The sequence below is a fragment of the Bemisia tabaci genome, chromosome 9 (assembly GCF_918797505.1).
Source record: "Bemisia tabaci chromosome 9, PGI_BMITA_v3".
Classification (NCBI taxonomy): domain Eukaryota; kingdom Metazoa; phylum Arthropoda; class Insecta; order Hemiptera; family Aleyrodidae; genus Bemisia; species Bemisia tabaci.
Window position 1 is genome coordinate 12,268,785 of NC_092801.1, and position 25,866 is coordinate 12,294,650.

Consider the following 25,866-nt stretch of genomic DNA (forward strand, 5'->3'; position numbering starts at 1 on the left):
GACATCTTTTCAAGGGCCCCAGAAGTGACCTTCTTCGGGCTATAGGGGTCTCAGAGAAAGAGTCATGCTGTTTAAAGTAAAAAACCCCTAGAGGCCTGGAAAATATAGCTTCGAGGGCCGCTCCAGGGCCCTTGAAGCTCATATATTTTTCGATCGCTGAGGGGCCCTTGCTAGCATCTTTTCAGGGGCCCCTGAGGTTACCTTTTTCCGGCCGTAGGGGCCTCAGAGAAGGTGTTATGAGTTAAATCCTCAAGGACTTGAAAAAACGAGGGTTTTTCAAGGATTCATTCCATTTATTGAAGAATAAATTCAAGGATTTTTCACTTTTTCATGGATTCATTTCATATATTGAAGAATAAATTCCTTTCAGCGATACAAGAGACAGCACCTTTAATTAGTCGAGTTAAGAGAGAAACCAAACACGCAATTTGGCCTGGAACGGCGCGACTTACCGAGAGTAATGAGAAATGATGACGAGGACTTGAGATGAAAAGGAGAAGCCCTCGGCGCGGCGATCGGCATGCAACACATTTTAGCGCCTACAAGACTGCACGAACACTTCACGCATCGCATCAAACACAGTGCGGTCATTGCGGATACTCGGACAGCGTGAAATGGATAGCGCCTAAAAGAATGCATGAATACCTCACGCATTGCGTCAAACACAATGCGATCAGCGGGAGACGCATAGCTCCTACAAGACTGCGTGAATACTTCACGCATTGCGTCAAACACAGTGTGGTCTGTAAGGCGCGGCGGCGGAAGTTTAAAAAAAAATCATTAATCCACATTTAGGTTTGTTCTTTCATAATTTATTCGTTCATTCCTTATGAATGGAAGGCCTTGTCCACACAGAGATAGGTTTACGAAACTTAACTTTCGCGCGAAGTTCCATGGACTTTTGCTAGAAGTGCTGGCAGGGCTTTCGCAAAAAATGTGTTCAACACCAGTAAACGCGTCTTATGCACCCCTCCCCCGCTGGCACGTTCATTTGATGGTTTTCATTGATGTTTCAAAACGAATGAGAGAGGGGCGGCAAGTAGGTAAATCCGGTCCTGGGTTACTGTGCTCTTGACAATCGCGTTGTAGATCCTTCTTTTGTTCTTCTATGAGATTCTTTGGTCCCAAAGGACTCAATGTAACAAAAAGAGAAAGTAAATCAAGATTTTATGCAAGAGGAATCATTTTAGAGATGATTTTTGGCGTTTCAGTCTTTTTGAGAATGACCAACTTCTTTGTCCTCTAGATCGACTTCGAGGAGGATCCAAACTTCTCAGAGCCCTCCATTAAAAAGGAACCCATGCTGGAAGAGCCAAGCACCTGGCAAGACGACCCGTGCTCATCCTCGACTGCCGCTTGCGACCCCCTATCTGATCGGGAATCATCGGAGACAACGTTCCAGCATCAAGAGACGGTTGACTCGGAGCCAGGAGGAAAGCGGAGACGCGTCGAAGATGTCAACGGCGATGCTGCCTTTTTCGAATCTCTTCTACCTCTGATGAAAGGGTTTGACAGTCAGAAAAGGCTCCGGTTTCGTATGCATGTCATGTCCGCCCTCGCGCGTTTCTGTGATCCTAATTACTCGCATTCAGAAAGTGATTAAACTATAATTCAGAACCCTGAATAACCAGGATTCATCGGGGAATCTGTTCCAGAAACGGAAAAATCAAGAATTCCAGACACCATGGTTTACCCTGAAACGGACTTACATGTTTCATTAGATCTCACACAGTCGTACAAAGCTTAAGGTGGATGATTTTTAATCAGATCGTTGTTAGTTTTTGGCATACTTGTAGGAAATTAGACGTTTCCTATGATGATATACAATCATCTTTCGCAGGTCATGTAATGGGTTCCTCTGTTGACAAAACGCTTAAAGAGCCATTGTAATTTTTGAGTTATGATTGCTGAAGACAGTTTGTTTTCCCCTCTGCCAAAAAAATGGTTACCCATGGGGAATAAACGGACCTATTTGTACCATGGTGAAGGGAACAGTCAAAGATTGACTCGGCTCTTGATGTACCTGAGGTTTTAATTTTCTCGCTTGTAGGAGGCCATCATCTTCGGTTCCTGCTGTCTTCTCTTTTAACTGACCACACTCCTCCCGAAAAGCTTTGAGGGCATATTCATATGTCGCTGTGAACAAACAAAACCAAAAAATATTACATATTCCTCCTTTGCAGTATTTTAGGCATTGAAAACATGAGATAAGTATGTTGCCTGTGTAGGTATTTGTGACTAATGCCCACTTTTGGAATGCTGTTGTCTTGGTGTTTCACTCCATGGTACCCACTGCTGACTAGTATAAAGGATTTTTTCCTAATTATCAAGAGAGATGTCGGAGAAAAAAGAGGATGGCAGTTTGGCCACTAGATCAGAACAAATTTCACTTCATGACAACTTTTTACCATGATGTATGAGACTCAATAATGTTTAAATTGTAAAAAATTGTTATGTTTGTTAGTCTTTAAAAGAGCTGATCACTTTAATAAGATGATAGTGTACCATTGGCCACTGTGAAGGCTTTCTGTTGTGTTCTTCTATTGTATTTTTATTTTTTTGATTAAATTATTTTGCATCAGATATTTCTTTGTTTTATCTTGACTTGTAACTTCTTTTTCTGGACAGATTTACCCTAAATTGGTTTAACCTAATGAAACGTCGTAAACGACGAAGTCCTCTTCTATTCGGCATTTCTGAAACAGGAAACTAAGCAACTCTGAAACTTTTTCGGTGATTATATCCTTCATAATCTGAGGCAAATTCAAAGAAAGTTCAAAGGCATTTAAGTTCTCTTTAAAAAGATATAGGTAACATTTTCTCCTTGAAACTCCAACTAATTGTGAGGAGCATTGAATTATCATTTATGAGGCCTCCAATGGCATTTAAGGTGATTCGATGGACGCCATATTTTGTGTCAGAAAGGCATGCGATATATCGCATCAATTGGTTCCATTTTTTCAGCTTTTCGTCATTTTTCTCCAATTTTGAGATCGCAATTCTGTTGTCAGGAGACTAAAGCACTCACTTACCAATTTTAACAAAGAAATTCAACGTAACGAATGCGTGGTTTTTTCAGAGAGAAAATATCGCATTCGATACTGATATCGAAACTGCACTCGAATGCGATATTTTCTCTCTAAAAAAACCACGCCTTTATTACGGTGCATTTCTTTGTTAAAATTGGTACGTGAGTGCTTAAGTCTCCTGACAACAGAATTGCGATCTCAAAATTGGAGGCAAATGACGAATAGCTGAAAAATTGAACCAATGGATGCGATATATCGCATGCCTTTCTGACACACAATATGGCGTCCATCGAATCACCTTAACATCAGTCTGAAACAGAGTTTTCAATACTACCGGGCCGAGGAAAGACGCAGTGTACCAAGTAGCAGTGATCGCGATAAATAGCGATTTTATCGATTGATTATCGCGATTATATCGGTGGCAATTTATCGCAATATTATCGAATAAAAAATTGCGATTTATGGCGATCAAATCGCTATGCATCGCAATTTTATGTTCAATAAAATCGCGATCAATTTTCGTCGATAAAATCGAGATTAAATCGCCATATATCGCGACTTTTGTCGGGCGATAAAATCGCGATTTTATTGCAACAAGTTCGAGGATAATCGCTCAGATGTTGATGATCCTAGCGATTTTATCGCCGACAAAATCGCAACAAATCGCGATTTTTCCGTTGAAAAATGCTACTTAGGAGTGAGTCTTGAGCCATTGACATTGACAATTTTCCTTAAATATATCATAATTCCCGGGAAAATTGGAGCTCATTTTTCTCCCAATTATTCAGAAATTTTTGCTCGTATGTAGATCTGAACTGTCTGAAAATTTTAAGGAAGAATATTCACGACTAGGTATCTCTTTGTCCTCAAAAATAAATATTTTCTGAGAGGAAATTCGGCAACATTCATACGGCATTCTCCCTTAGCACGACAGAATAGAACACCTCGGAGAACCACGTATCTCGGTTTGCGACGTTGCAAGCCTCCCCTCCTCTTCATTTTTTAGATGGAAAACCACTCTAAAGCAATTTTCAAAAACGTTTGTGATTTTCCTGCTCTGTGAGAAGGAAATTCTGCGAACATTTCGAGGAATATCGTCGATTTGTTCTGCCTTTAAAAAATAAAATATACATATGATCGAAGATTTTGGAACGCTGCTAACCGAGATGCGTGGTCGCGGATATTTACCGTCGACCTGCTCTTACAGGTAACGAAATCTCTTGAACTGGAAAAAATCGCCTCCAATGATGACTGATACAACTATTCGGCCTCCGCGGCCATGCTAGGAAGTATCCTTTCTCGATGAAGGCGTTTTTATTGCATCGTCACTCGTCATCACACCATCATCTCTCAGCAACCGCATTATTTCTCGCCAACACTGTTGATTGGGATTTTTTATCATGCAACTATTTGGCCTCTCAAGGCTACGGACCGTCTTCGAGCATGCCTCTTGTGAGGAAAAGGCGTCAATATGAAAGAACGTCTTTTATTCGAAAAGAGACGCGAGATGCCAAATCACCAAAAGGCGCCTTTTTGGTCTAAAAACTAAATTCTGAAGAATGATTTTTTATCCGAAGAGGCGCTTGTAGCCTCCCTAAAATGCCTTTCATCCTCTTCCCTGTTTTACCGCCCCAAATTTGCTAATTTTACGAATTCCAATCTTAATTCTGGCGTCCCAATTCACCGTAATTGTAATTTTCCGTCGCATTCCTAAGGCGCAATAATACAACTATTTGAACTCTCCGGAATGCGTGAGGTATCACGCTACATTTGAAGGCGTTTTCTAAACAGCCGAGTTCCGCTATCCGGATTATCGTTTTGCATAGTTCATATTCGTTTATTTTTTCCGTACCACTTGTTTATTTTTAATCTTCGTATAAAAACCACCCATGTGCTAAATACAATTCTAGCTGGAGTGCACATCAGCAATGCATGCACCAGTGCAAAGGTGTCAAAGGTAATCGACAAAGCCAGCCTGTAGAAGGCTATTTCGATTGTAATCTTCCGTCGCATTTCTAAGGCGCAATGATACAACTATTCGAAGTCTCCGGAATGCGTGAGGTATCACGCCGCAATTGAAGGTGTTTTCAAAACAGCCAAGTTCCGCTATCCGGATTATCGTTTTGCATAGTTCATTTTCTTTTGTTTTTTTCCGTACCACTTGTTTATTTTTAATCTTCGTATAAAAACCACCCATGTACTAAATACAATTCTAGCTGGAGCGCACTTCAGCCATGCATTCACCACTGCAAAAGTGTCAAAGGAAATCGACAAAGCCAGCGTGTAGAAGGCTATTTCGATTGTAATCTTCCGTCGCATTTCTAAGGCGCAATGATACAACTATTCGAACTCTCCGGAATGCGTGAGGTATCACGCCGCAATTGAAGGCGTTTTCAAAACAGCCAAGTTCCGCTATCCGGATTATCGTTTTGCATAGTTCATTTTCTTTTGTTTTTTTCCGTACCACTTGTTTATTTTTAATCTTCGTATAAAAACCACCCATGTACTAAATACAATTCTAGCTGGAGCGCATTTTAGCTATGCCTTCACCACTGCAAAAGTGTCAAAGGAAATCGACAAGCCCAGCGTGCATGAAAGCTAATTCAATTATAGAGGCATAGTTTCCTAAATGCCTAAAGAAGGCGGTCGATACTTTTCCATTCCACATGAAGACCAAAGGTCTAAAGTAGGTTCATACACTTTTTGTCAAATGGACGCCTGGTGCACTCTTAATAGTTAAATCAGGAGACAAAAATTTGAAGATCCTCTCGAAGCCCCCCTCCCGTCCTTTCCATTGGACGCGCGCCCGCTAGGCAGGGCAGGGCAGAGCAGCCTCAATATTCTCGCTAAATGCGCGCCAACGCAACGCCGCTAATCGCTGCAAGGTTCAGTTTTATCGGAAAGGCAAGAATCATCTTTTGTGAACAAATTGAGGAGCGTTTCAAACCGTAACTAATTACTATTGAACGGAGTCTCTCGCATCATCAAACTTGGTGCATTATGAAAGGAAGCCGAACACTTGTGGCTCAATCTGTTTGATTGATGCAATATGCAAGATCCCAATCCAGTAAAAAATGAGTGTTTTGTTGGAACAGCTGTGAGTCAAGGTCGCGTGAGTAACAGCAGCATGCCGTGCAGGGTAAAAACCTCAGATTTCAGAGGTGTTTTCATTGCAGTTACGAGCTTTTTAAAAAACACCGCAGAGCAGCCTTTCAGGTGGCCGATACTGCAAGTGGAAGGGGGAGAAGCGTTTGTCGCTTGTCCCCGCTGCTGCCGAGCGATGGTAAACATTGGCCACTTCAGAATGAAGAATTCAAGAGCTTCTTTGAATTTACCGAATTTCATTCTTTGACTCATTTCCCAGTTCTGTGATAAGAAGACCGTGTTTTTTCTAGTTCCTCCTAAAATATTTTTAGTTGTTACCAGTGTGTTTTATCCTTTAGGTGATGTTTTAAACTAGAGTAAAACCTTGTTTACTTGTTGATGATAGTAATTTGCACCGATTTATGCACAAGTGATTGACCTTGGCTTATTTTCTGAATATTAATTTTAAGGCTCTATCCGATGTTCGCTCGCTTTTCAAGTTTGTCTCAACTTTTGTCATCGTTAAACTGCGTTTCGAACCATCTGTTCTGTTTCCCTTCAGTCGCATGATTCCAAACTGTAAGTTCTCTAACCTATTTTCCAACATACCTTCAGTTGAGTTTCTTGTTGTTTTAGTACCATATGCGTTATCAAATCTTATGCCCCGAATGAATGTTTAATTTTGATGATTTTCCAGCTAAAATTGACTCTTCTGATATCTAAAGTGTGCTTTTTACCTGATTCTGTCTAAAGGGTGTGAATGGGAAACTGGAATATTGCTGTCACCTGAAGATTATACTGGCTCGGAATTTTGTAAACACAAATTCCATCTGGATCTGTCATCTTTTTGTATCATGAAAAATGAAAAAACTGAACATTCTCATTTGCCTAAACACTTACTGAATTCCTGCCAATCAAGTAATTTCCTCATTTCTGTATCAGGTACATACTTTTATTGTGACTCTGGCTATAGTTCAGGATGAGGACTGATAAAGAGTCCTTGCCAAAATAAGTTTATGCACTTTAATGTGCGACAAAAGAACTGTCTATAGTTTAGCATTGAAAATAAATACAAGCACAAATTTGGTGGATCGTCTGTTGCTCTCTAGTAGTGCGTACACTTACTTACTTGGCGTGGACTCAACTTTAAAGTTTACATTTTGACCGACATGGTAGCCAAGATTTTGAGGTATCACTCAGTACTGTGCCTCCTCTCATGGACAAGATGGTGTAAAATTTTAGAACTGTTCAGATTCGGAACCAGTGAAGGTAAAATTTGAGTAGTGCTAGTCATTCAACAGGGAATCTGGAGTGGTAGATACTGAGACTTGTAAACAATTCAAAACACATGTTTTCCTAGTCTCATCGATGCCCACCAAATTGGATAGGCCATAACTACGTTCCTGTGATGTTGCGCTAGTAGATGAAACTCGCCCGCGGTTATAATATGTTCTTATGGGAGAACGCCTGACGCGTGTTTCTTTCGTACCGATACCTTCTCGGGGGTTGATCTGGTGCAAAAATTCACACTTAAGAACCTTCTCGAAAGAGGATGAAATTTTACTTCAGACAAATAACTAACCCATTTGTGACATCGTCTAATAATTAAGGAAATGAAAGTGTAATACCAAAAATTGTTATTCCACTTAGATTCAAACGCACCACTTATGCAACTTCAGCCGATCGAGGGCCACTCTGATTGGTCCACGCAGCGACTGCCTCACTCATCGATGCACCGATGGCCGGAAATGCTTGTTGCTTTTGGTAAATATCTACAAGCTTGACGTCACTAAACTGACTAGTTACGGCCTCTCCATTCTTGTAGGCAACCGTCTCATCACTTACATCAATATTCTCATTTTTAATATCCATTCATGACGCCATCTTTGTTTTCTAGTTATCTCTGTGGAGTGGAAAAGCCTTCATGAGGTGATGATCCTCTGTAAAAATGTCTGTCGAAGCTAGTCCAAGCCTTGACGATGAAAGAGGGCACGCCTCAGCTGAGTCCGATTACGATGAGTACCTAGTAATCCCCGGTGACATTGACACCGTCTCTGGAGAAGTAGCGGAGCATAGAATTCCTGAAGATGGATCCGATGAAAGTGAGTCCCTTTAATTTTCTTCATAGAGTACAATAGAGTTGCAATGTACCGGAGCGTCAGTGAAGTCACTTTTTGAGGCCGTTTTGTCTAGCACTTCTGAGACTAGTGCTGCCGTGCTAACAAAGAACGCTGCATGAACATTCGAGAGTTGCCAAATTTCTTTCAGTAAAATGATTATTTTTTAGGAAAGTTACGAATGTTTTGCCTTGAAATTTTCAGGAACTCTAGGTGAAATTGCCAACAACATTATCTGAAAAATTGGATGAAAAATGTTCTTAGGTTTACTTGGAATTTAGTGTTTTATCAATCAGAATTTGACAACGCCTGAAGGTTCATATGGCATTTTTTCTTAGCATGGCAGAGTGTGTGACAACTGGCAATGCCACAAGGAGCCTTAGCTCCAGGCTTCACTCAGACGATATGAGTATTAAATTTATTTCATTGAAACTGGGAGTTTAGTACAATTTTTAATTTGTTATGACTCTGGTTGTCGGAATTCTTACTAAATTGGCTGAAATTTGCAAAATAAATTTATGATTTCAATTAAAAATCCCTTAAACTGCTCCAGGCTCACAATTCATCCATGAGCCACTAAGTTAAAAAAGGCTATTTGGTTCCCTGATGGTTCCCACTTTTTGGTGAACAGGAGGCTAGAAATGTATCATTCAGAGATTGACTTCATCGGCGCCCCAGTACATTGTGACTCTATTGTACTTTGTGGTTTTCTTACACAAAAGTCATTTTTAAAAGATGAATTACTATAAAAGAAATGAGTCAGGGAAAAGCCTTGTAGAATTAATGCAGCACAGTTGAGCAAAAAAAAAAAAAAAATTCTATGATAGTCAACTTAATCAGCCTGAAAAGATGGAAGCTTATCAGCGCGCAAGTTGGAAACCAAAGGCCGCATAACAATCAGTCAAAGGAAATTTGATCGAGTCCCTTTGATGGTTTGGTGCACAGCCTTTGATTGTCAACTTGGGTGCCATAAGCACCATACCTGTAATGAAATACCTCTCAACCAAAGAATGGCGTGACTCAATAGACTAATACTTCCTTTTTAATTTTGTCATCCTCATTTGCGTTCAAATACGTGAGTGTGAACATCCTGAAATGTTATGTTTTTTTGCTCATTTTTCAACTTCTACCTTGAATAAATTTTTTTTTATCATTGTATATTAGCTTCATGTTTTTATGTGTCTTCCTATTTTCTGTTTCAGGTTCCTCTTGGCCTTTTTCTAGAGTCCATAAACCGCCACAGAAGTTCAAGGCCTCTGATCGTACTGTTTTTATACCTGGAGTTCCAATTGAATTAAAATTCACTGGTTATGAACGTACAGTGACAACTCACCTACTAAATCCAAACTTGTAAGTTAGTCTCCTGTAGTGGGACAAAATTTGTTCAACCGAGTCAAATGTCCTAAATTGCCTTGATTGGTCGTAACAAGTTTCGCTCCAAACAGCACAAAGGGAAAACTTTACTCTTAATAGGAAACTTAATTCTAAATGAGTTTTTTCTTTCAAATGAATGTCTCCATTTTTATAGAAACACGCATCATGGTTACAAGTGCCAAATTAAAATCATTGTCTTTAAGCTCGATTGTAAAATTGTAACATTCAGCCATGAAAGGATGGTAAAAACCATGTATTCAAACATTTTTTGAACCTCTAAAATTTGATACTCTCAAACGTTGTTTTTTGCTGTTACACACATCTTGGTTGGTGTAGGCAATTAATTAAAACTCAGTCTTTAAATTTTTGACGCTTATATCATCTGGAAAATATCTGTCCAATTCATAAAACTAACAGCTTCATAAAATGGTTTTCAGAAATTTTTATGATCTTTGCCTTATTTTATTTAATTGTAAAGTTGAATATTTTTATTTAGGTATACAATAGAACTGAAACATGGCGATTTCTCTTGGACCATTAAGAAACGTTACAAGCACATTCAGCATCTACATCAGCAGCTCCGAATTTATCGGTGAGTCAAACAGCAGGTGCTGTAGGCGTTCAAAGTGCCAGTTCTTCTTAATATTTTTGATTAGAAATGTTGAGAAGCTTCTAAGAATTGATTGATATACATCTGCTAAAAATCTCTGCCACAGCGGTGGTAAAGTTTTTAAAAAGGACATACCTAGGATCTGTAAGAGGGATGAGATTAAAGGATAAAATAATTAAATTATTGCAATTTACCACTCTTAAAAGTATGATCTTTTTCTTAATTCTTGGTGTCTGGGTACTCAGCTTTTTGAAGCGTTGAAAATATTCATTTTACCATTTCATTTATTTCTCGCACCTCAGCAATATCTTGGCAATAAAGTTTTCTTTTATTACCTTTGTTTGTTTGTTCGAGAAAATTTACAAATTCGTAAAGTCCAGACTGTTCCTAAAAATTCTGAAATCAGCTATACGCAGCAAGATAAAAGGCATGTAATAACTGTAGCAGAAAATAATTTTCTGCTCCTCTGTAGTCAATGTGTCCGTTCCGTTAGTGACAGAATCGTGTTTTGATGCTTTATTTTTGAAGATCAGCTGTTCAAACTGCAACTTTCTATGTTTGATATTCACAGAGATATCGCGCTTTTAAAAATTTGGGTCATGATATTATCCACCGCAACAGTGACACCTTTGGTCTCTTCCACCTTGCTTTCATCTGAGCGTCACGTTGAGTAACTAGTGAGAATGTGTGTTCTGTTTGGACAGATCGTATTATTTTTAGCTACTCCACAAGAGCAAACATCAAAACACGATTCTATCACCAGCGCAATGGACCCATTACTTGTGCTCATTCAACAAATAACAGTCGTTAATTCGTTTTTACTCTAATTTCCAGGGCTACGCTCAACATTCCTTTCCCAACAAAAGCTCACAAAGAAAAGCGTCAAAGCTACAAAATGAACACACTCCAAAATAAACTAAAAAATAAAGGAGCATTACCCAGGTACTGTTTTTAGCATCTTATCTGCTTTCCTTTTTGTTTGCACTCTTCCACATTTTTTGAAATTTATATACGTATCGCAGGATGATGTAACATACATTTTCGCTTAAAAATTACTTTTCTCCTGTAAAATTTTGAAACTACTTCAGCCTCCAAGCCTCTCAGTTATAAAATGAAGAAGGTGAAACTTCTGCTCTTAAATATTACCAACTATAAAACACCGGAAGTTTGATATTTGTACCGCGTGTTCTTACATCTTGGCCTTTTATTTACAGTATTGCAGTTGGGAAAAAAGCAAGTTACATATTTGTGATCAGGTTTGTGAAACGGAACCTAATCTGCCAAGAGAAAATTCTCCTTAACTTTTTCAAAAATCTAAACTCTGTTTTTCTGAGACCTAAGAATTTTGTTTAGGAATTTCAGGACTTATATATTCTTCAGTTTTAAAGCTTTCAAGGTCGAACTTACGCCAGAATTGCCTCCTCCATGCATCTGAAAAAAGTTTAGGAAAATTTTCTTCCAGTAAAATTAGGTTCTTTTTCACTGATCCGGTCACATACTCCAAAATCCCATGCGCCTGATTATCGTAACCACCAATGAAATTCTTGCGAGCAAACGTGAATGAGAAGCAATCTTAGAGAAAGCCTTGCAAATTCTCTTATGTCAGACCTTAACAGAACCTTCCCAAGTGTTTCTATAAACATTTAAAAACATTGTTCATCAAATTAACTACCTTTTAGGATGCTTTTTTGAGCTCAGGCATGTTTTAGGATCAAAGCTGCTTCTTTTTTTCAGTACACATCACTGGTGAAACTTCCAAACCGCATATTTCGGTTTGCGACTTTGTAGACTTCCTGTCATACATTTTTTTAACTGGCAAACTACTCAATGTCAATTCCTAAGAACTACCATGATTTTTTTTCTCTGTGCGAAGCAAATACTAAAAATCTTCAAGGAATGATGTCGATATATTCTCCTGTAAAAAAATAAATTAGGAGCGAAGATTTTGAAAGACTGCAAATGAGATACATGATACAGGAGTTTCACCATCGATATGCAATTCTCATTTATTCATAGAAGATCTAAGTCGCATTTCTACCAACAAGGAGATGCAGAAGAAGTCTCAAAATGCGTTTAATTCTAAAGAGCATCAGAAAAAGTAAAAATAGTGTATTTCCTTCGGAAAATACACTAAAATATGACTGAGCAGATTTGCATTTCTTGTAAGTAATACTCTATCGGATTTTTCTTAAAAAGGTCATTGATTTGAGTACTAAGCGTTTTTTTGCCAGTAAATTCACCTCATTTTATGGCCATTTTTTTCCTTCCGGTAGGTTTCCTGAAACTCCTGATGCGTTAGTAGCTGATGACAGAATAGAAGCCAGAATGCAACAACTAGAACAATATCTATCCAGCCTGCTCCAGATTAACATTTATAGGAATCATTATGAAACCGTGAGTTTTAGAATTGGATAATTATTACTCAGGAAAATAGTCTCGGTTTGGATGACAATACCCTTAAACTGCATATAAGTTTTCAAATATCAGATTATAATTGAACTCCATGCTCTTGACTAGCCTAAAAATTAGCTGAATTGCTTGCAACTGATTCTTTGGGATACTATGTAAAAAATACTTTACTTTTAAAACTCAAGCACTGATTTTCAGCGCATTTTCCAAAGGAGCTTTCTATTTTTATTTAACTTGGCAAAAATCGGTTGCCTGAAAAAAAACGACGCATAGAATACTAAAAAATTCAGTGCCAGCTCAGTTTCAAGATTTTTTGATATGATGTTCTTACTATCTTCTGAGTAAGATGAGCTTTTAAAATTAAACTTTCAATGTATCAATCTCAAGAAAATCAGGCCTGAAGCGATCATTTGCTAGTAGTTTTACATGCATTGTCCAGTGGAAAAAAATAGGTGATAAAAGAGCAAGTTCCTCTCTCCTTACCTCAGACTAGCTAGAAAGAAGAGAGGTATCGTTAACTCAGTTCAAAACATGAGGCTCCACATCTGTGACTCAGCAACAGCGTCCACCTCTTTGCTTGACAGTTCATGTTAAATTGCTGATACAGTCGAACCTCGATAACTCGAAGCTGAAGGGAAGCGATGAAAAATTCGAGTTATTGAGGTTTCGAGATTATCGAGGTTTCGAGTTAACGAGGTTTGGAGATGAAAAATTCGAGTTATCGAGGTTGGAGGTTCGAGGTTGGTGCTAGGTCAATTTAGAAAAAAAAAAACCGTTATTTGTTTTACGTTATCATAATAAGGGAATATTGGGGAATGAAAGTAGGAACTAATATTTAACCTCACGTCCGATTGGGGTAGGGCAATGGTTTATTATTGGAAAAAATATGTACACAAAGATCAAGAATTAAATTTTAAAAAACTGAGTTATTCTGCTCTGCTGCAAGTGTTGCAAACGGTGTCTATCTACCTCATTTTCAAGTGTTACCAAAGCAGAAAAAACATCCTCGTTTTTTAATATCGTTATGCACTTTTCAGACCCTATTTCCTCGAGAATGGCACAGAGGAAATTTGGTTTTAAAAATTCATCTTACTCGAACATCATGTCAAAAAATCTCAAAATTTATCCAGCATCAAATTCTTTGGTATTCGATGTGTAGTCTTTTACCTCCTTGCATTGAGGTCTGCTTTTCGTTCAATTGTCACGTATTAGTGGTGAACAAAATGGTTAAAATATGAAAGCACTGAATTTTGTTACTGTATACGTTGCAGGCAAATAGTAAAATCAAGCAATTTTTCAAATGTCTAGGCAAGTGGACTAATATTCTTATTTAGGTAGATTGAAATTCTGATTCTTTGGCTGATTTTAGATGAAATAATTCATCTCTTCTGTGAGGAAGAATTCTCTGCAAAACATGCATGATACAATAGTATTTTAAAGGATTTTTAGCTCCTAGACTAACATTAATCTCGAAATTATCAGAATGTCATAAAATTCAGACTTTATCAAATCTTAACATTTAAATATATGAGAAGCATTTGAAGAGGAAAAAAGAAAAAGAGTTTGTAGATTTGATGAGCTATTTTTCCCAAAATATTGAAAACTTAGGAGCTCATCGCCATAAATTTACTAAGTTTTGTAAATTGTCTAAATTTGGCTATCTGCCTGAGCATGTAATAAAATGCCTGATTTGACTAATTACATATACAGAAACATATGCTGAGAATAAGAAAAGAGCTGAATGACTTCTTTCAGATGTCGGTCGAAAGGCATGCATAACCCTTTTTTATTTTTATTTTTTTTTTCAGGTATCGTTTTTTGAAGTCAGCCATTTGACTTTCATCCGAGAGTTGGGTATCAAAGGAATGGAAGGCATGATACTAAAAAGAACTGGCAGCACGCATTACGGCAGGAGTCCTTGCTCCTGTTGTGGTCTGTGTAACTGCGGTCTTTGTGCCAGGTGCAGGTATCTTTGCGGCGACATCTTCGGCGGTTGGCGAACACGGTGGCTAATCGTCAAAGAATCTTTCATCGCTTACATTTACCCAAAAGACGGTACAATCAAAGGTGTCATACTGTTTGATCATGGTTTCGAAATATCGTCAGGTATGTTTTCCACAGGGCTACGCAACGGTCTCTACATCAGGAATTCCTCCCGGGAATTCATCGTCAAGTGCCCCACTCAAAGAATTGCGAAGGAATGGATGAGTTTTGTGAAAGAGATGACCGCAACAGCAGGGCTCAAGTATATTCAAGGCAACAGGTACCGGTCGTTTGCTCCTGTTCGGTCTTCGATCACTGCGAATTGGTTTGTGGATGGCTGCGATTACATGTCGGCAGTTGCCGATGTTCTGGAGCAAGCGAAAGAAGAAATTTTTATAACTGACTGGTGGCTGAGTCCGGAAATCCAGATGAAGAGGCCTGCTGTTGAAGGTGAGAGTCTAGGTTACAAGTTGGAATTCCAAGTTTTGGATTATTATGCACACCAAATTAATATATCAAGTAATTTTGTCAAAAAAGAAACAGGGTGTCTACTGTACGCAAAAAGTACGGATACACTGAAAAAGCACAGATTTCAGAAGGTCGGCATGGAAGTACGGCAGTACGGATGAGGTACAGATTTTCCGTATGAAGGCACGGAAATTCGAACTTTTTGTGATAAACTCTTAAGTGTAGGCTTAGGGTATGCGATTTCCGAACATAATTTACTCATCAAGTTTCTGATTCAATTCCTCTTGTTTTTCAGTAATTTCTTTGCCATTCCATCATCTTGCTTTTTCAATTGAATACAGTTAAAAATGTGTGTGAGGTAAGGAAAAAATAAGGAAAAGGTAAAGAAAAAGCAAGGATTTTTGAGACTTGCCTAAAAGAGGAATTTTCGGGAAAGCAAGGAAAAAGCAAGGAAAAGGTACTGAAAAAGCAAGGACTTTGAATGATAGGGTACCAGTAGACACCCTGAAGAAAGTTTCAAGATATTATTGTCTTCCATAAAAGCATCAATATAGGGTTTCTACCATCAGTAAAAACCGAAAATACTGGATAATATCAGGAAATCCGATGTCATCAGGAAAATTGGTCATGGATCAGTAAATTCCAAGTTTGTCAAGCATTTTTCAACTACCTGCAGTTTAGTACATGTAAAAGTGAAACATTTTATTCAAATCATCAAATATGTTTGTAAAACTATACAAGTGTCAATTTATTGGCGCCGCAAATCAGGGAATTTCATCTAAAATATCAGAAAAAGTTAGGAAAATCAAAGATGAAATTTTAGTAGACATTCAGCGATACACATGGGTTTTAGCAGCAATATGCACTATGAATATGGATATCCCAAAAAGATGATTTTCGCAGTGAGATGCGCTAAAATATCATTGTCTAAAAAGGCACTGAAGGGCCAAATTTAGCTTCAAGTCAGAGAGCGAAATGGAAGAGCAGTAAAAATGTGGGATTTACAAACAGGCACACTTTATTCACAGAAACTGACTCTCAAAAATGGAAACCGGATGCACACTAGATAAACGGAAATTTCCTGTTGACTTGCGAAAGCACATAGAATTTGGCCCTATTCTTGGCTGAATGTTAATTGCAAAGCGAAGAAGCCTCTGTCTTGGCCACTCGACCTGGGATATGTATTAGATAGGGAATGTTGCATCAGCCATTTGGTGCTCCGATAAACAAGATTATAAAATGAATGAATGGTGCTTCTGATTGTGTACCAGCAATGGCCTAAGGCCTAAAGTAACTGTAGTAACTTGGTAAGTTGAAACTACGGAAAGACACCGAAGAAATGAGAGAACAAGAGATGGACAAAAAATCTGTCTCAGGGACGATTTTGAAAAGGCATAACATAACATGCGACAATTATCTATAAGTTAATCATTTGATGCTTTCATGTTTTTTGACTCCTTGTCATCATTAAATAAAGGTTTTATCATTTATTATATGAAGGTCTATACAGCAAAAAGTGGAAGTAAAAATTTTTGGTGTGGGGAGTAGCTGGACTTCTGAAAGAAGTCTGGGGAAACCTCTCCAGTGCTAGATGGGGAAGGTTCTTCTCCAGAAAATTTCACATTATTTTGAGTAATCTCAAATTTTCATACTTTTCACAAAAAATTCAACTTGAGATTTTTAAATATACCTTCTTTTCACCAGGTGATAGATGGCGACTCGATAACATTTTGTACCGCAAAGCTGCTCAAGGTGTGAAAGTCTTTGTGTTACTTTACAAAGAAGTGGAGTTGGCCTTAGGAATCAACAGCTTCTACAGCAAACAAAGGCTGGTCGGTGGACACTCTTCAAATATCAAAGTTTTGCGTCACCCTGACCAAGCAAAAGTGGGCATGTTTTTCTTGTGGGCGCATCATGAGAAGATTGTAGTCGTTGATCAGTCTTATGCTTTCGTCGCTGGGATAGATCTTTGTTACGGAAGATGGGATGACTACAGACACAGGTTGACCGATCTTGGTAGCGCTATTCATCTCAACCCAAAAGTGCATTCATCTTCAGTGTCCTTGCCGCTAACTGATAGTCCTCCTCAACCATCCGCCAATGGGCTATCAGCAAAATTAGATGTAAGAAACAGAAGTACTTCCGAGATAGATGGAATAAATGAGTAAGTGTTATTTTCTTTCATTCTATTATTTACAGGCACTTAAAGTCAGTCAGTAATGACAATACTATTTTGCAATTAATGTTGAAACTTGAAAAATATTCATTCAAGCTAAAAAGTACCTCAAACATCCTTCTTTTTTGATGAAACTGTCAGGCCTTTGAAAGTATTTGATAATTATGACAAAAGGCTTTGATCTTTAAATTTGTGATCCTTCTTACGTTTTGTTTAGATATATGACTTAGAACGTTTAATTTCTGAGGATTATAATTCTTATCGTCAGCAAGTTGTGTGTTATTTTCTTACTAATAGCTGTGCAGAAAAATTTGAAATTATTATGTTATTATATCTACTTCATTAGCCCCTCTTTATTCCTTAGAAAAAATGTTGACAATCCTCAGGTGAATTTAAAATGTGCTGCATGTGCCTAAACTTTTCACTCAGATTTTCAGGAATACATTTTTAGGAGTGAAAGTCCTTGCATATCCTTGAAAATTTGCAAAAAAAAATTTAGGGAAGACCCTTAAGGACCCTGCACATCTCTTATAGGAAGCTGCACCATGACCGATTGCTTATTGACTTATGTCATTCGATTCTCCTCAAGATACTGATCAAAAGTTATAATCGCGCCAAAGAGCCTCGCCAAGTTTCGCCCCTTTTTTTAATACCCGAGTTGGTCAACCGGACAGTGCTCAAATGAAAGCCTATGGTAAGGCAAACTTCCATGCAAAGTTTCAACTTGAAGTGACCCCTGGTTTAGGCTGTACAGCGTTGCCAATTTTCCAGTTTCATGTGTTAAAATCAAGAATATTGGACTATTAGTCCGGTGCATAAGTAGACTAGTACACCCAAGTTGGTCAACGGGACAGGGCTCAAACGAAAGCTCATGGTAAGGCAAACTTCCAGGAAAAGTTTCAACTTGAAGTGAAACCTCGTTTAGGCTGTACAGCGTTGCCAATTTTCCATTATTATGCGCTAAACTCACGAAATACTGAGTCGTCATGGTTCAACAGACTATTATACCCGAGTTGGTCAACGAGACAAGGCTCAAACGAAAGCTTATGGTAAGGCAAACTTCTGGGAAAAGTTTCAACTTGAAGTGAAACCTCGTTTAGGCTGTACAGCGTCGCCAATTTTTCATTTTTATGCGCTGTACTCACGAAATACTGAATCGTCATGGTTCAACAGACTATTATACCCGAGTTGGTCAACGAGACAAGGCTCAAACGAAAGCTTATGGTAAGGCAAACTTCCAGGAAAAGTTTCAACTTGAAGTGAAACCTCGTTTAGGCTGTACAGCGTTGCCAATTTTCCATTTTTATGTGCCAAAATGAAGGAATTCGGGACTAATAGTCCAATGCATCATAATTAAACAGACTAGTGCATCGGTCTACGAGCTGAATACTACCCTGAGATCGAATAGAAGCGCAACTAAAGGCCATCGTGAACTTTTCGAAGCAGTGTTGCCAATTTATTATTAACTTTTTTAACATAAAATTAGGGTTTTTTCCGAGATTTTTGGCGGAAAACGTACCTTCATGGGCTATAACTTTGATGAGTATGGGCTAAACATTACGACTCGATAGTAAATGAACGCTACAGACGGAGAAAATTGAATTCCGAACGCAATGTTGCCAAGTATATTTTAATTTCTTACAAAAATTAAAGATTTTCTCACGTGAATGCTTCTATAACGTAATTTCCAAGGCATTCATGTCATTCTGATGACTGAATATCACCATGGCAAAGCACATGATTTCTGTTCAAGGCAAAAATGGAAAGTTTAGAGTAACGTTGCCAAATTGTGTACATTAATTTTGACGAGACGCCTCCCAAAAAGAGAAAACCACTAAAATCGCGTTTCGCTTCTCAAAAATATCTTCAAATTGGAGCTGAAAAACTCATCATTTTATCGTAAAAATGCCTTAAAATGGTAATATAGACTTAAAAATTCGTCTTCTCTTTTAAAAATCAATCCGATAGTATTGTATGGTAATAGTTTGCCTACCTTGTATGGTGAAGGAACCTGAAAGCACGAAAAGCTCAAAAATATCGGCGTCTCGTCGTAAAATAAATGTATACAATTTGGCAACGTTACTCTGAACTTTCCATTTTTGCCTTGAACAGAAATCATGTGCTTTGCCATGGTGATATTCAGTCATCAGAATGACATGAATGCCTTGGAAATTACGTTAGGTATAGAAGCATTCACATGAGAAAATCTTTAATTTTTGTAAGAAATTAAAATATACTTGGCAAAATTGCGTTCGGAATTCAATTTTCTCCGTCTGTAGCGTTCATTTACTATCGAGTCGTAATGTTTAGCCCATACTCATCAAAGTTATAGCCCATGAAGGTACGTTTTCCGCCAAAAATCTCGGAAAAACCCTAATTTTATGTTGAAAAAATTAATGATAAATTGGCAACACTGCATCGAAAAGTTCACGATGGCCTTTAGTTACCCTCCTATTCGATCTCAGGGTAGTATTCAGTTCGTACACCGATGCACTAGTCTGTTTAATTATGATGCATTGGACTATTAGTCCCGAATTCCTTCATTTTGGCACATAAAAATGAAAAATTGGCGACGCTGTACAGCCTAAACGAGGTTTCACTTCAAGTTGAAACTTTTCCTGGAAGTTTGCCTTACCATAAGCTTTCGTTTGAGCCTTGTCTCGTTGACCAACTCGGGTATAATAGTCTGTTGAACCATGAAGATTCAGTATTTCGTGAGTATAGCGCATAAAAATGGAAAATTGGCAACGCTGTACATCCTAAACGAGGTTTCACTTCAAGCTGAAACTTTTCCTGGAAGTTTGCCGTACCATAAGCTTTCGTTTGAGCCTTGTCTCGTTGACCAACTCAGGTATAATAGTCTGTTGAACCATGAAGATTCAGTATTTCGTGAGTACAGCGCATAAAAATAAAAAATTGGCGACGCTGTACAGCCTAAACGAGGTTTCACTTCAAGTTGAAACTTTTCCCAGAAGTTTGCCTTACCATAAGCTTTCGTTTGAGCCTTGTCTCGTTGACCAACTCGGGTATAATAGTCTGTTGAACCATGACGACTCAGTATTTCGTGAGTTTAGCGCATAATAATGGAAAATTGGCAACGCTGTACAGCCTAAACGAGGTTTCACTTCAAGTTGAAACTTTTCCTGGAAGTTTGCCTTACCATGAGCTTTCGTTTGAGCCCCGTCCCGTTGACCAACTTGGGTGTACTAGTCTACTTATGCACCGGACTAATCGTCCAATATCCTTGATTTTAGCACATGAAACTGGAAAATTGGCAACGCTGTACAGCCTAAACCAGGGGTCACTTCAAGTTGAAACTTTGCATGGAAGTTTGCCTTACCATAGGCTTTCATTTGAGCACTGTCCGGTTGACCAACTCGGGTATAAAGAAAGGGGCGAAAAAACACCACTTTTTGGCGAGGCTCTTTCTAAGATGCACCATTTTCGCAAAAAATCAAACAGAAGATTCAATTATTCGGTGATAAAAAGCCAGAAAGATTCCTCATTTCAGTGCTTGATTGACAAGCGGCTGTGTGTCAACAAGGAAATCATGAGGACTCCCGCACTGAGCGGCAGTCTTATCTCAGATTCCGCACACCGTTTTGCTCGACCATCCAAATCAGATTCTTGAGGAGCATGAGAACAGGAAAGTCTGAACGTCTACCGGGCGATTGCGGGAGGGAGATAGCCCCTGAGTCGGCAGGCACAGATAAGAAGACGGACACGCGCTACGCTCTTTCTTTATTTACATCGGGCCTGTCCTCAAATGCTTCGTTCTTTTTTCTTCATATTCGCCGAATAATTGAATCTTCTCTTTGATTGTTTGCGAAAACGGTGCATCGTAGAAAGTTGGCGCAATTATAACTTTTGATCAGCATCTTGAGGAGAATCGAATGACATAAGTCAGAAGGCAATCGGTCATGATGCAGCTTCCCATAAGAGGTGTGCGGGGTCCTTTGGAAAAAAGTGAAGTATTTCAAAAGTATTTTTTAAAATGGATTACTGTTTTCTCTGGTCCGAACTTCGGTCAAAAGTTTGAAGTTTTGCAACTTGAGTTACATTTGCATCTTTTTACACTCTTTTCAGTAGTCCGAAACCAGAAAGGTCTCTAAATCAAAAAGTTCGTCTCAGACTGGCCATCGACGAAACTATGATGAATCAACCAAGTCCAGAAAACATCAAATGCGAGACACCAGAACCAAAAGACAAAAGTTTGATGGAAAAAGTAAGCTACAAGTATTGCTCATATTCTTCTGCCAAAACTTCTGCCTTAGTGTTTTTAGGGATTTTTTTCCCATTGCTATTTTACTTGTAACTGTCTGCAGAACCAAGCATCAGATCCTGAGTGACATACTTTTTAGGAGAGCATTTTTTTCAAGTTGCATTGAAAAATTACAATTAGTGTTTTCAATGAGAAGTATCCGAAAGTCTGAGTTGTCCATGGTTTCTCTCATTTTTGTACTAATTGAAGGCGTAACATGATTCTATAATCCAAACATTTGGAACTCTGAGCAAGACAAACTTGAATTTTAATGGAAGATTTGTTTTGGCTGTCATATAATAATCGCAGTATTTAAATTTTAACCAGCTTATTTTCAAATTCACGTTTTTTGAACTGGAAATTTCAAGCTTTCAAAACTATTTTGCACCATTGCAAACTGTTCTTTTTTATGCCGCAGCAGGACTGCCATGACATTGTTTCAGACAAATAATTTTATTTCTACATTCTTGACCTAAAAAATGTTTGAATGTTGTATAGAAAGTTATTATTTATTCAGACCTTGTAAATGGTAAAAAATAAACTAATTCTCATGTGATACTTTATTTAAAGGTGAAAACACGTGGTAGAGAATTCATGAGTCAGTGGAGCACCGATAGTCCAACTCTCAGTAGTGATGAAGAAAGTCTGGCTGGAGATGGCCCCTCCAAGTAAGTATTCCTCATATTATTTGGATGTCCTCTAATTGTGAATCTTCTCGGAAATTGTATAACCTTCCGAATTTTTCAATTTTATCGCCTAAACCTTTTCCAAAATCTACCTATCTCTGAAACTGAAAACGGGCATTGAAAAATAAATTCCATTGATGTGTAGGACACCAATACGTCATAATGTTGATGGTCAGAGTGTGAAACCACTTATCTTTGTTTGCGACGTTGCAGACTTCCTGTCATGCTTTATTTTTTCTTTGGAAAACTAGTTCATGTAATTTTTTTTAAACTTCCTTGATTTATCTTCTCGGTTAGCAGAATATTCTGTGTAAATTTCGAACTATAAAGTTTGCATGTTTCTCCTGGTAAAACTGAAATAGAAGCAGAAATGTTGAAACTCCGCAATGGAGATACGTGGTTTCACTATTTGGCCATCGATGTGGAACCTGAAATTTAAGTCCTCAATAAACCCCTCCATCCTCTTTGATTGCTCCCTCAGAATTAGCGCTTGAAATTTCCTTGCGCCCGAAGGTCTGTGCAGGGAATATGGTGTGTTACAAAAGCTGAAAAGAGAGCATTTGAGTTTTCACAAGTTTGAATCGCCTCAATGATGCGAGGAAAAAAATCCTGGGATAAATTGCGGAGAAATGAGTGCACAGGTAGAATCACCAAAGAAAGATAATTTTCCGAGGAAAAATGGTATAGTACTACCAGTGGCATAGTCCAGGTACTTCTTTAAAATTTGAAGTATTAATCTATTTATGATTTTGAAAAGTATTAGTATTGCTTTACTTGAAATTTTATTAAAAGAAAAATTCAGTAAATTATAACAAATGTAATTTTAAGTACATCGAACTTAATAATCTAGTTTCTATAGCATTTAAATGAATCACCAAGTATAAATGTTCTCTCTGAATTTCAGGAATGACAAAACAAAGTCTGCTGGAGAGTCGCCGATGTGTAAAGCATCTTCCATAATACCTGAAGTCAACCCGATGCTCAGCAATTTGACCGGGTGTGCAAAATTATGGTTCGGCAAAGACTACACCAACTTCATAGTCAAAGACTTCCACAATTTAGACCTGCCGTATCAAGGTTGGAGTCAATTATGTCTTTTTTTCTTCATCTGTAATAGAGTTTGAACGAAAACTTTTCTTCGCAAAATTCTCAACATAGCATGTGTTTTTTTAACAGATAACACAATGAGTTAGTTGCACCAGCCACAAAATTGTGTTTTCATGGTTTAAGTCAATAAATTTGCTGGTTAAACTACCAGAGGTTACAGCTTACCTTCAACTTTTTCAGCTATGTTTTAGCTATGCTGCTTAAAATATAAAAATATGTAGCATACAAATCAAGTCCTAGTTTTCCACCCTGGTGACCTAAGTTCATTTTTCAGAGAGCTCATATTAGTTTTTGTGCCCTTTTAGATTTAGTCGATCGAAATCACACACCTAGAATGCCGTGGCATGATATAGGAGTCATGGTGACTGGGAACGCCGCTCGTGATGTCGCAAGACATTTTATTCAAAGATGGAATGCCATTAAAGTAAGTTCGTGCATTTTTAAGGGAATTTTCCTCAGATTCTTTCATTTTGTTTGTATTTTTAACACTGAGTTTGTAACAGGAGAATTTTATGACTTTAAATGTGAACTGCATATGTTGATTCATAGTGTGTGCGTTAATTTTATGACACCATTTTCCTCACCCTTGAGTTTTGCTTTTCTACGGACTCATTGAACATTCAGAAAAATTTTTACTTCAAAGCCTTGAAGCAAAGTTCAAAGTTGCTTCAATGTTTATGGCAACCTGTATATCACGATGTAGGTTGATTTTTCTAACCCTAGAAATTTTTATGGCTTTTTCAAGAAACAATAAAATAATTGAAAAATGTGTCCTGTAGTTCTGCTGTAAAGTATTTTATTTCATTCATTTAGCACATGTCTCATACGCTGTCATTCCTATTAAAACGTCCATTGCCTTACACATGTAATAATTTACGCTCAATTTTCATTTTTCAGGTAGAAAAAGCTAAATTAAATCCTTTATATCCATACCTGCTGCCCAAAGCGGACAAAGAGTACATCAGGCCCATCAGATTCAAGAATTCGCACAGATCTAATGTTAAATGTCAGGTAATAATCAGAAAAATTGCTTCCTGCAAACAGTTTAGATATTTTTGAGGCTGATGTTTGGATTATTATCAAAAATAGCAGAGTTAGATTTTGTCAAATAATCATTCCTGTCACTAAATTCATTCTTTTTGTTCCAAGAATTGTTTTGATCAAGATTATGTACACAGCAATAGAGCCCTAGATAAAGTGAAAAGTGTCCTTACGCCTTATGAGAAATTGGACAGGAGACTAAATTTAATATATTTGATAAGTTTTCAGCTTTCATTTTGAATAAGCAGCCTGAGCAGATTCAGTTTAAAGATCTGTAATTGAATTGCCTTATATTTTTTGTTTGTGATTTTCCAGATAATTTTGACCCATAATATCAGTAAAAAAGCAATTGTTTGATTTTTAGGTTGTCAGAAGTGTTGGCCACTGGAGTGCAGGATTTTTGGACGAAGATCTGTGGGAAGGGAGTATTCATGAAGCGTATGTAGACATTATTGCGAAGTCTCGCCACTACATCTACATTGAAAATCAGTTTTTCATCACTTCTTGCGGTAATCCTGTTCAGAATCAAGTTGGTAATGCTCTCTACAAAAGGATTTTGCGAGCGTATAGGTATTTTTATTTTTAAATATTTATGCTATTCAGATCACTTTTTATTCCATTTAAATTCATTTTTATTCCGTTCCAATTTTTTAAGAAATTGTCGCTTCATTTGTTCATGTAAGTAAATTTTACACTGTACAATTTTTTATCCTTGCTTACAAATTGATAGATTTTAGATAAATTAAAAGAAATTGTCTCGCCTCTGACAGGAGGGTATGTATCGATCTCCGCATAAGCCCCAGAAAACATGGAAAATACCTAGTTATGAATTTAAAACATTTAATGCTTTACAAGTCTAAATTTACAAGAAGATAACATTTTTCATCTTTCCAATTTTACCATACAAAAATTCCTAATTTTTATAAGTTTCCACAAAGGAATTTTGAAACACATTTTAATCTTTCTTGCACTCTCCTTTATGTCCAGGGAAAAGACAGTTTTTCGTGTATTCATCATTATTCCACTCTTACCTGGTTTCGAGGGTGAAGTCGGGAGTCCATCTGCAACTGCGCTAAATGTGATAACTTATTGGAATTACTGCTCAATCTCCAGGTTTGTTCTCTCTTCAAGAATAAGGCAAAACTGCTATCCTTTCGTTTCTACTTTTTTTTAAAAATTTGTATCGTGCACTTACAAGATTACTGAATTACAGTAAGACCACAATTCATGATTTATCCAATTTCATAGGACTGACGAATCGATCCGCTAAATTGTTGAATCGGTTAATTTTAATTAACTTGAAGCCCTTGAAAGGATTAAAACATCAATCCATTATAGGATGATTCATTATATTGTGATCCATTAAATTGCGATCCGATAAATTGAAGTCTCACTGTATTTGCAATTAAAGAAAAGATTCATCGCTTCTTAAATTTTGCCACTGATTCATTTACTTAGGAGACTCACAAATTTCCCAATTTCACTTTTCTTCACCTTGAAAATCATTTCGTAGAGGTTTAT

At 37.7% G+C, this 25,866-nt stretch overlaps 1 protein-coding gene across 3 annotated transcripts in view; it reads left to right on the plus strand.

The window, feature by feature from the left end:
* The first annotated feature begins 5,947 nt into the window (after positions 1 to 5,947).
* Pld (Phospholipase D) overlaps positions 5,948 to 25,866 on the plus strand; it is a 28,006-nt gene continuing 8,087 nt past the window's right edge. Inside the window, exons 1-16 of one of the 3 annotated variants that reach the window (XM_019044066.2) lie at positions 5,952 to 6,692; positions 6,867 to 7,055; positions 8,011 to 8,215; positions 9,433 to 9,580; positions 10,101 to 10,196; positions 11,049 to 11,156; positions 12,488 to 12,608; positions 14,432 to 15,056; positions 16,779 to 17,238; positions 21,337 to 21,475; positions 22,082 to 22,179; positions 23,102 to 23,274; positions 23,610 to 23,728; positions 24,202 to 24,315; positions 24,710 to 24,915; positions 25,333 to 25,458. In XM_019044066.2, coding sequence (XP_018899611.2) covers positions 8,062 to 8,215; positions 9,433 to 9,580; positions 10,101 to 10,196; positions 11,049 to 11,156; positions 12,488 to 12,608; positions 14,432 to 15,056; positions 16,779 to 17,238; positions 21,337 to 21,475; positions 22,082 to 22,179; positions 23,102 to 23,274; positions 23,610 to 23,728; positions 24,202 to 24,315; positions 24,710 to 24,915; positions 25,333 to 25,458 — 2,687 coding nt within the window. In that variant the 5' untranslated portion in view covers positions 5,952 to 6,692; positions 6,867 to 7,055; positions 8,011 to 8,061. Of the gene's footprint in view, positions 6,693 to 6,866; positions 7,056 to 8,010; positions 8,216 to 9,432; positions 9,581 to 10,100; positions 10,197 to 11,048; positions 11,157 to 12,487; positions 12,609 to 14,431; positions 15,057 to 16,778; positions 17,239 to 21,336; positions 21,476 to 22,081; positions 22,180 to 23,101; positions 23,275 to 23,609; positions 23,729 to 24,201; positions 24,316 to 24,709; positions 24,916 to 25,332; positions 25,459 to 25,866 lie in introns of all 3 variants that reach the window. The other 2 variants (XM_019044070.2, XM_019044065.2) reach the window with 2 other exon arrangements.